Raw genomic sequence first — 11,708 nt, 5'->3', positions numbered from 1 at the left:
TTGTGGGACAACATTTTTGGCAGAATTTCTAAAGACTCTATGTTCTGAGCTCAATTTTGTTGATCATCCTTTTGGAATCAATGCAATAAGTACCAGTTGCATACTGGGTGGGGTGGGAGTTTATTGATGTAATTGACTAGTCCCCCTACCCGCAAATTTTAGGCCCTATGCCTGTAGTAGAAAGGGTTAGTATTATTACTGTTATTTACACTCTTAGAGTGGTTGGCGCTAGGAAGGGCATCCAGCTGTAGAAACTGTGTCAAATAAGATTGGAACCTGGTGCAGCTCCCCAGGTTACCAGTTTTCAGTCAAACTGTCCAACCCATGCCAGGCTAAATCCTTAGCAGCATTTTATCCGTCTTAACATTCTGAATTCAAATCCTGCTGAGGCTGACTTTGTCTTTCATCCTTTTAGGGTCGACAAACTAAGCACCAGTTGCGTACTGAGGTCAATGTAATCGACTATACTCCTCCCCCAAATTTCAGGCTTTGTGCCTATTGTAGAAAGGACTATTATTATTATTATTACCTCCACCACTAAGGCAGTGGTATTGTTTTCCGTCACGTTTCTTTGTTGGTCCGTGGACAAGATATCTCAAAACCGCTGAATGGATTCGAATGAAACTTTCAGCGATGTTTGACCTCGTGCCTGGCATGAACTCATTAGATTTTGAGATTGATCCAGTACCGGACAAGGATTCTGGATAATTTTTTTCAGTTTTTTACTTAATTTTTGAGAGCAGTCGGGTTCAATTTTAGTATTCTTGTTTGTGAGAACAGTTGAGTTTATTTCTGATATTTTCATTTTTAAAAAATCGTCTCTGGCTAATTGTTGAGAGGACATTGGTGTTGCCTTGGCGGAGGTTTGTGCACTCTGAGTGCTCTTCTTCTTCTTATTATTATTATTATTATTATTATTATAAGGGTGGTGGATTGGCAAAATCGTTAGAGAGCATCAGAGAAAACATTTTGTGGCATTTCTTTTGGCTCTTTACTTTCAAATCCTGCTACAGCAAACTTTGCCTTCCATCTCTTAGGAGCCTATAAATAAAGCATTGGTTCAGTACTGGTTCAATGTAAATGACTAAATCCCTTTCCTCAAAACAAGAAATCGAGGGCAATAATTTGGCAGAATCAATACAGCAAATGACTAAATGCCCCGTATTTGTTCCAGCTCTTTAGGTTCAGAGTTCAAATTCTGCTGAGGTCAATTCTGCTTTTTCATCCTTTCAGCATTCATGAAGTACAGGTCAAGTGGTGGGGCTGATATAAATAACACATTCCCCTTAAAATTGTTGCCCTTGCAGCTAAAGTAAAAATCATTATTATTATCAAGGCAGTGAGCTGGCAGAATCGTTAGCATGCCAGGCAAAATGCTTAGTGGTATTTCATCTGCCACTATGTTCTGAGTTCAAATTCTGCCGAGGTCAAACTTTGCTTTTCATCCTTTCAGGGTCGATTAAATAAGTACCAGTTACACACTGGGATTGATGTAATTGACTTACCCCTCTTCCCAAATTTCAGGCCTTGTGCCTATAGTAGAAAGGATTATTATTATTAAGGTGGCGAGCTGGCAGAACCATTAGCATGCCAAGCAAAATGCTTAGCGGTATTTCTTCTGCTACTAACTTCTGAGTTCAAATTCTGCCGAAGTTGACTTTGCCTTTCATCCTTTTGGGGTCGATAAATTAAGTACCAGTGATACACTGGGAGTGATATAATTGACTAGCCCCCACCCAACAAATTTGAGGTCCTGTGCCTCCAGTAGAAAGGGTTATTATTGTTGTTGCTATTATTACTAAGGTAGCCTTTAGTAGAAAGGATTATTATTATTATTATTACTATTATTAAGGTGGCAAGCTGGCAGAATCGTTAGCATGCAGGTCAAAATGCATAGTGGTATTTCATCTGCCACTATGTTCTGAGTTCAAATTCTGCCGAAGTCACACTTTGCCTTTCATCCTTTCGGGGTCGAAATTAAGTACCAGTTACGCACTGGGGTTGAAGTAATTGACTTACCCCCTCGCCCCAAATTTCAGGCCTTGTGCCTACAGTAGAAAAGATTAATATTATTATTAAGGTAGCAAGCTCCTAGAAAAGTTAGCATGCTGGACAAAAAGCTTAGCAGTATTTCGTCTGCTGTTACATTCTGAGTTCAAATTCTGCCGAGGTCGACTTTACCTTTCATCCTTTCAGGGTCGATGAAATAAGTATCAGTTGAACACTGAGGTTGATGTAATTGATTAATCCCCTACCCTAAAATTGCTGCCCTTGTGGCAAAATTTGAAACCACGATTATCATTATTATTATTATTATTATTATTATTATTATGGTGAGCTGGCAAAATCGTTATTAACACACTGGGCGAAATGCTTAGCAATATTTCGCCTGTTGCTACATCCTGAGTTCAAATTCTACCGAAGTCGACTTTGCCTACCATCCTTTCTGAATCAATAAATTAAGTACCAGTGAAACACTGGTTGGGGAGGGGGGGAGTCAATGTAATAAACTTGTCCCCTCCCACCAAATTCCAGGCCTTGAGCTTTCTGAAGTAAGGATTATCATCATCATCCTCATCAAGGCAGTGAGCTGACAGAATTATTGGATTGTCAAACAAAATGCTTAGCAGCAATTCTTCCAGCTCTTTATGTTCTGAGTTCAAATTCTGATGAAGTCAACTTTGCCTTTCATCTCTTTGGGACTGATAAAATAAAGTACCAGTCATGTACTGGAGTGGAATCAATGTAATTGACTTAGCCCCCACTCCCTAAAATTGCTAGCCTCGAGCCAAAATTCAAAACAATTGCTGTCGTTATTCAGAGACTTTCCTCTTCAAATCAAGTCCTCATCAACTTTTTCGAGTTCCACTTGAAAAGGAAAGTGAGGATGGAGAGAGAAGTGTTCCCCTCCAGTGAACTTATTAAATGTTGGGTGATTGTGGAGAATATCGTAAGAGTAGAATATGCACCTGTAGAGTGGAGAACAACTGTCCAGTGTAAGGTTCTTTAACTGGCACTAGTTGGAGTTTCTGCTGTGTCAGGAAGACTGTATCATCCTTATGTAATGGAGAGTAGCCACGTACCTTCTCAATGGCAAGACACTGTGCTTGTCCCTCTATTATATGTTAGCCTTTCAACACATAGCAAATAGCCACCTCCCCGCTCTACTTAGGTGGTGGCTTTTTCCTGTTCTTTCCTTCTGCAAATTACTTGGTGACCTCACTGGAGCTAGTAGTGCGAAAAAAAGGTCCCAGTATAGTGGTTGGTGTAAGGAAGGGTATCCAGCTGTAGAAACCATACTAAAGCTGATGCTGGAGTTTCACACAGCCCTTTGGTTTACTGGATCTTGTCAATCCATCCACTTGATGCCAGTATGGAAAATGGATATGGTATGCATACTTTTCATGTCATTTCTTTCCCCCCCCTTTTTTTAACCAAATTTTATGTAATCTCTGTCCACACAAACTGTAACTGGTCCCTGCCTTTGTAATATCCCTTTCGTCTGATGCCCCTGTGGCAAATAGAAACCATCATCATAGAAAATGAACAACAATATTGTCAATAACATGGCACACCCAAAACCAAAGACCCAGTCTTCAACCAAGCAACAGTACTGATAATTACCATTATATCATAAAGATTGGCAAGTTGTGGCCTTTATGATTTGACCCCAAAACATTTAAAACAGTGGTCATTGAATCCTTACCTAAGAAAATTGTTTTCAGATTTTGGCACAAAGCCAGCAATTTTTAAGGGGAGGATAACTCATTAACTCTAGTCTTTTATTCTTTTACTTGATTCAGTCATTTGAGTGTAGCCATGCTGGTTTGTTTGTTCCTTCTCGAGCCATGCCTGGTTCATAAGGGCTGGTTTCCCAGTTTCCCTGACGTACAGGTTCCCCACCTGGACAGGACGCTGGTCCATCACAGGTGAGCTGCAAGATGCAGGAGGAAAGAGTGAGAGAGAGTTGTGGTGAAAGAGTCAGCAGAAGTTCGCCATTACCTTCTGCCAGAGCTGCGTGGAGCTTAGGTGTTTCGCTCATAAACACACACACATCATCCGGTTTGAGATTTGAACCCGCAATCCCTCAACCGCGAGTCCTAGAGAGAACAGTCAAATCTTCAATTCACACTCTATTGTGAATTAAAAAAGCGGGATGGTCTAAATTATTGCTATTGAAAAGTGGTTGTTATTGAGTTCTAGGGCTAAAACATCAACCAGCACTCTTCAATAATAATAATGATCTCAGAAGCTAATGAAGGACTCAACTTAGTAGAAATAATAGCCAAAACTTCCTCAAATCCCACATGACTGTCTTCCAAAACATAAAAGGAGACATTCACCATTGCTGTCTAAGATCACTAGCATCAAAAAAAAAAGAGGAAAAACGGTGGAATGATCATAAATGGAATGTGTGTGATCATCATGTAACTAACAGATCAGGCTAACTTGGAACCTAAACAATAAGTTCCATATGTACTAAAGATCACAGCATCAACGGGGCAGGTAGGTGGTGGTGGTGTTGTTGTTGTTGTTGATTTAATGGACTCATTTTATAGACCAAGAGGAAGGATGAAAGGGTAGAATTTGAATTCATTCGGCGCTCTACCGATTTTTGTCATTCACCAACCTAATTTCTGTTACTGGTCCAAAGGGTGCCACGCAAAACGTTAGGGATAGTACATTAATGGAAAACAAAGTTCAAAACGATGAGATCATTAAAAAAAAAAAAAAAAAGGCAAGGAATACTTTCTAACATATGCACGAGGCCAGAAATGAAAGGATGAGGGTGGGAGGGGGACAATGGAAAGTCTATTACATATATATATATATATATATACACATATCAACCCTAGTACGCAACTATGGTACTTTATTTTATCGATCCCCGAAACGATGAAAGGTTAAGTCGACCTCGGCGACATTTGAACGCAGAACAAAGAGTCGGAACCAATACTGCAAGGCATTTTCACCGATACTCTAATGGTTCCGCTAATCCACACATTTCCAAAGTCCTCATGGTTATAAAGAAGGATGTAAGTGGGAGTGTGGTTTTACTTGGCCAACGCCACAGCAGAGGAAGTCTGGATTCTTCTATAGAGAAGAAATAAAATCAACTTCGGTTTGAATTTCTGGCAGGAATGTAGAACGATATCACTAAATGTTGTGATTTAGCACGGTCTTCCATTTCTCAAACACCAATGGCCTAACAACAAGTAACTAACACTGGACAACAGCCAATAAGATAACTTCAACGTGGTTGCTCAACCTGTCAGAAATAACCGCCAAATCTCCCTCGCCTCCCATCTTCCAAGCATGTTCAAAAATGGGAACGACACATTACATAATGTAGTATTAGACAATTTGCATCCTGTAGATGAATAGTTACAACTTTCACCGTAGATTTAGCTCGATCAGGAGAGAGCTGGAGCTAAACAACTGTTATGACACAAAGCTACAAAAAGTAGGAAATACGATGGTTAAGAGAAGGGTATATCCCATGGAGTAGACATTAGCACACATGTCTGGAACATATTTCCATACTGATCCAGGAAGAAGGAAAAGAAAATACGGTTTCTCTAGAATTTGGAACTAAGTACAAAGGCAGAAACTAAACTAACATTAATGAATTTATTAATCCCATGTAGTATTTCTGCAAAATCGGTCCATGTGAACAGGCTATGTCGATTCACATGGATTCAATCGGTCCATGTCGATTCCAACGTGATTCGAACAAGTGACAATATTGGATGTATATTGGTAGAGAAAACAGCATATATTTTAATGTAGACCTTATTTGTTTGTCTCCGGTTTTCTAACAAAGACGACAAAGAAGAAAGGAACAAAAGAAAGGTAGGCAGGAAAGATGACAGAGAAAGGAAAATGTAAAAGCGAGTACTTACCGGATCTGTATCGGCGTTTTTAACGAAATAGCTGCCACTCGATCCTTGGTAGATTCTTTCGGGGAAGTTGCCCTGGACTATGGCTACTTCAGCCTGTCGGATACAGTCATTGAATTCCAAGTCATCTGCGAAGTAATTACCGAACAAGCCGTACTCGTACTCCACTCGGTTGAGCAACGGCGAGCTCTCGTTGTTGCCCGTACCGCGGGTCGGCGACCTCGGGTGTCCCGTACTGCAGGTCCCGCCCGGCCCCGCAGGCCGGTGCGTACTCGTTGCGAACGCCACTTCAACGTCTAAGTCGGCAATTTCGGGTATTGTACCTCCGTTGGCGTTGGCCACCAGCAAGGTGCGACTATCACAATCCGACGACTCGAGTAGAACATTTCTCAGAACACGATCCTCTTCAGTCATTAACAATTGTGTATATTTAATGTAGAAATGGCGAGGTTATTGTATAGTTCACCTATAGTTGTTATATAGATAAGATATATATACAGAGGGAGGCGGATAACAAAAGGAGGAAGGAATGAAATCGAAGTATTGAAGGAAGAGAAAGGAAAAACAACTTAGAAATCGAAAGTTTTTTGTCACACACGCATTCATATATATAAACATATATAATATATATGTTTATATATACGTGTTTTATATATAAATGTATGTGCACACAGACACACCTTACTTCGTGAGAGTTCAAAAGCTCAAATAAACGAAGAAAAACTTACTGAAAATTCCGGTTAATATACTGGGATATTTTTTGTTAAGTTTGTATAAGTTATAAACACATATGTATAGGTATTTATAGCTGAACACGGATAATATAGAGATAGGTAGGTGTTGCGTCTATGTGTTTTTTTGTATAAATATACATGTGTATAGATACGACAGTGTATATATATGTATATTGTGTACGTGTATGTATGTATGTTGGAAGTGTTTAACTAAACTACTTTGTGTCGTGCAGTTAATGAAAACAGCAATGAAAGCAGTAGAAGTTAATACTAATTAATAATTAGGAAAATATTAAAGAACCAAAAAATAAGGGAAGAAAGAAGAAGAAAACCAAAAATGACAACACCAAGAAGAAGGAACAAATAATATCAGTTAACGATTTTTCGCCGTGAATGCCCAATAGAGTAAACAACAAAGAGGAGGGAGTAGAAACTAGACTACAGGTGGTGTGTGTTACATGTGTGTGTCTCTCTCTCTATATGTATAAAGGAGTGTTAAACTTTGGGAAATCTGGTGGTGCGGATGATGTAACGTGTTGAGCAGCTCACCACACACAAACATATATAAATATATGCGTGTGTGTATGAGAGAGAAAACACGCAGAGGGGAGATACAAACGTGTATATATCTCTCTTCCCTTTCTATATATACACGCAAACACACACACACACGGAAGACAGAATAGAAGATATAATCAACCAGGTGATCTCACCCCAATAAAAAAAAAACCACACAAGCAGAGCTACCCAACTATTCTTTACTAGTTATATACGCATCCAGTTATTACTGGAATTACCCCCCCTTGATCTCCCCCCTCTCTCTCTCTATCTCTCCATCTCTCTCTCTATCTTTCTTTCCTTCTCCAATCTTACTGACTTCAGCATTTGAAAGTCTTTTTATTTACATTATTTACATTGTTGTTGCTTAATTCCTAATCAACCCAGACCAAACAATAAACCCATGATCTAAAACGATCCAGCCGTGACTATTCCCCCTTGTTATTCTCTATGCGCTATATGAACTCGTTCCCCAGATACATTTTTATAAAGTTTCCTTCCAATTTTCACGACAGCAAAGTTGTGAGTTTAAGGAGATTTGACTGCTATTTCTAGCACGCCGTTTTTGTTCTTGTTTAAATCTTAGGTCATCCCATGACCCAAAGCATTTCAACTATGACTATTTTGTCTTATTATTCAGGCATAGGTGTATCTAGGAGTGCATTATATGAATGTTTTCTTCTTGTTAGTGTTGTTTAACCCCCAAAACTTCCCTGATCCAGCAGCAAAACTGTGGCCTGCCATCCATGACCATCATATGTTTTTATTTGGACAGAGGTGTATTTAGTTGCACATCATATAAGGCATATAACGTGTTATACATATATATATATATATATATATATATATATATATATATATATACTGGAGTAAGCACATAAATGTGAAACAAGGTGGAAAAAAGAGTTCTCAAATACCAGTGGTAGAGTAATATGCTTTATTTTAAGCAGCAGAAAATTCAACAAAATCTGTTACTCTGAGTTTCTCGTTGCCGTTCATCAGACAGTTTTTGCTAGAAAAACAGACAGTTTTTCTAGCAAAAACTGTCTGATGAACGGTAACGAGAAACTCAGAGTAACAGATTTTGTTGAATTTTCTGCTGCTTAAAATAAAGTATATATATATATATATAGGTGCCGGAGTGGCTGTGTGGTAAGTAGCTTGCTTACCAACCACATGGTTCCAGGTTCAGTCCCACTGCATGGAACCTTGGGCAAGTGTCTTCTACTTTAGCCTCGAGCCAACCAAAGCCTTGTGAGTGGATTTGGTAGACGGAAACTAAAAGAAGCTTGTCGCATATATGGAGTGGTTGGCATTAGGAAGGGCATCTAGCTGTAGAAACTCTGCCAGATCAAGACTGGAGCCTGGTGCAGCCATCTGGTTTGCCAGCCCACAGTCAAAATCGTCCAACCCATGCTAGCAAGGAAAGCGGACGTTAAACGACGACGATGATGATGATGATATATGCATGTGTGTGTATATGTTTGTGTGTGTGTCCCCAACAGTGCTTGACAACCGATGCTAGTGTGTTTGACAAAAGAGACCGATAGAATAAGTACTACGCTTACAAAGAATAAATCCCGGGGTCGATTTGCTTGACTAAAGGCAGTGCTCCAGCATGGCCGCAGTCAAAATGACTGAAACAAGTAAAAGAGAGTAAAAGCACTGAAAACGGACGTTAAACGATGATGATGATGATGATGATGTATGTATATATATATATATATTTGCTAAAGAGGACAACAAATGCTATGGCAAGGAAGGCGTCTCAAGTCATATATGTTATTGTGATTAGAAAAATTTTACGTCTCACAGCTGTTTCTGGGATATCCCAAAATATGGGATAAGGTGTCATTGGAGACAAACAGGGAAAATGTGAAGGGTGTAGATTAAGGAAACGATGAAATAAAGAACTCTTTTACTTGTTTCAGTCATTTGACTGTCGCCATGCTGGAGCACCACCTTTTTAGTCAAGCAAATCAACCCCAAGAATTATTCTTTGGAAGCCTAGTACTTATTCTATCAGCCTCTTTTACCGAACCGCTAAGTTATGGGGACATAAACACACCAGCATCGGTTGTCAAGTGATGTTAGGAGGACAAACACAGACACAAACACACATATATATACGACGGGCTTCTTTCAGTTTCCATCTACCAAATCCATTCACAAGGCTTTGGTCGGGCCAAGGCTATAGTAGAAGACACTTGCCCAAGGTGCCACGCAGTGGGACTGAACCTGGAAGTATGTGGTTGGTAAGCAAGCTACTTACCACACAGCCACTTCTATGCCTATAAAAGCATTTCGTCCAGCGTGCTAACGATTCTGTCAGCTCGCCGTTTTCAATCATTCATACTTTTAAAGGGCTGGAATTTGTGGGGAGGGGAATAGTCGATTACATCGACCCCCTACATTTCACTGGTACTTAATTTATTGACCCTAAAAAGATGAAAGGCAAAGTCGACCTCGGTGGAATTTGAGCTCAGAATGTAAAGATGGACGAAATGCCAGTATGCATTTTGATTGGCAAAGAAATGAAGAAAAAAGGAAAGAAAGAAAGAAAGAAAAGAAGAAATACGAAACATAAAAGTTAACAGTTCAACTTTCCAATTGTGTAGATGCTAATCCATAAGTCTTTAGGTACAATCCTATGTAAATTCAGGTATAATTATAGCCTTCATAGTGTAAATATCCATAGATACACCCGATCATAAGGGAGTTATATATATATATGTGTGTGTGTGTGTATGTTTATGTGCTTGTGTTTGTTACCCCATCATTGCTTGACGACCGATGTTGGTGTACTTATGTCATAACTTAGCATTTTGGCAAAAGAGACTGATAGAATAAGTACTAGGCTTACAAAGAATAAGTCCTGGGGTCAATTTGTTCAACTAAAAGCGGTGTTCCAGCATGGCCGTAGTCGAATGACTGAAAGAATAAAAGAATATATATATATATGCATGTACCGGAGTAAACACATAAATGTGAAACAAGGTGGAAAAAGAGTACTCAAATACCAGTGGTAGAGTAATATGCTTTATTTAAAGCAGCAGAAAATTCAACAAAACCTGTTACTCTGAGTTTCCTGATGAACGGCAACGGGAAACTCAGAGTAACAGGTTTTGTTGAATTTTCTGCTGCTTAAATAAAGTATATATGCATGTATGTATGTGTATATATAGAGATAGATAGATTGATTGATAGACAGACAGACGGACAAACAGATAGATGGATAGATAGATAGATAGATAGATAGATAGATAGATAGATAGATAGATTGATAGATAGATAGATAGATAGATAGATAGATAGATAGATAGATAGATAGATAGATAGATAGATATACACATTGTTAATGTCTTTGTAGGTATGCCTATATACACAGTGATATAATATCCCAAAAATAGAGTAAATATCAAGCTAGAATGAATATTCTAATATTCTTAAAATGGAGTTATTGTTCCACCTAATAACACAAAATTTCATCTCCATTTTCTTTGGAAAGTCTTCAGAGGACCAGTTCATGAAACAGATTCTCCTAATGGTCGATTAGATTCAATCTGATATATAATGTGTGTGTGTGTACAACAGTTTTCTTTTAATAAATTCGTGTACAAGGCTTTGGTCAGCCCAGGGCTATTGTAGCAGATACTTGCCCAAGGTTCCACACAGTAGGAATCAAACCGATGCCATGTGGTTGGGTAACAAACCTCTTACCACACACCCATGTCTTTCCCTTTGTGTGCATGTGTTTGTATACACACACACACACATACACACACACATACACGCACACACACATACACACACACATACACACACACTCTCTCATCTCAGAGATCCTTGTCTTGAGATCTCGCAGGTGCTAGTGCACCTGTGCCAGTGCCGTGCAAAAACACCTGTGCAAGTGTCACGTGAAAGCACCCAGTACATTCTGTAGGGTGGTTGGGATAAGGAAGGACATCCAACCTTAGAAACCATATAAAAACAGACAACTGGAGTCTGGCACAGCCCCTCTGGCTTGCCAGTTCTTGTCCAACTGTCTAACCCATGCCAGCATGGAAAACGGACGTTAAATGAAGATGATGATGATATGTCAGGTTTCTTTCAGTTCCCATCTACTAATCCACACACATAGCTTTGGTTGACTTCGAACCTTGTCCAAGGTACTGCAGAGTGGGAATGAATCCAAGACAATGTAGTTGGAATGCTAGTTTCTTACAGAACAGCCATGCCTTTGCACATATATATACATACATAAATATATATATATATATATCATCATCATCATCATCATTTAGCGTCCGTTTTCCATGCTAGCATGGGTTGGACGGTTTAACTGGGGTCTGTGAAGCCAGAAGGCTTCATCAGGCCCAGTCAGATTTGGCAGTGTTTCTACGGCTGGATGCCCTTCCTAACGCCAACCACTCCGTGAGTGTATATATATATATATATATATATATATATATATAATATGCATGTATATATATATATATATTATATATATATATAT

General features: G+C 39.2%; 1 protein-coding gene across 2 annotated transcripts in view; it reads right to left on the bottom strand.

The window, feature by feature from the left end:
- LOC115219736 (phosphatidylinositol 4-kinase type 2-beta) overlaps positions 1-7,361 on the bottom strand; it is a 142,542-nt gene extending 135,181 nt beyond the window's left edge. The window contains exons 1-2 of one of the 2 annotated variants that reach the window (XM_029789958.2): positions 6,629-7,361; positions 5,904-6,366 (exon numbers count right to left, since the gene is read on the bottom strand). In XM_029789958.2, coding sequence (XP_029645818.1) covers positions 5,904-6,314 — 411 coding nt within the window. In that variant the 5' untranslated portion in view covers positions 6,315-6,366; positions 6,629-7,361. Of the gene's footprint in view, positions 1-5,903 lie in introns of both variants that reach the window. The other variant, XM_036509687.1, reaches the window with a different exon arrangement.
- Between the last annotated feature and the right edge of the window lie 4,347 nt (positions 7,362-11,708).

Source organism: Octopus sinensis, linkage group LG15 (assembly GCF_006345805.1).
Source record: "Octopus sinensis linkage group LG15, ASM634580v1, whole genome shotgun sequence".
Lineage (NCBI taxonomy): Eukaryota > Metazoa > Mollusca > Cephalopoda > Octopoda > Octopodidae > Octopus > Octopus sinensis.
The sequence above is the reverse complement of the archived record's forward strand: the minus strand, read 5'-3'. Positions and strand labels throughout refer to the sequence as shown.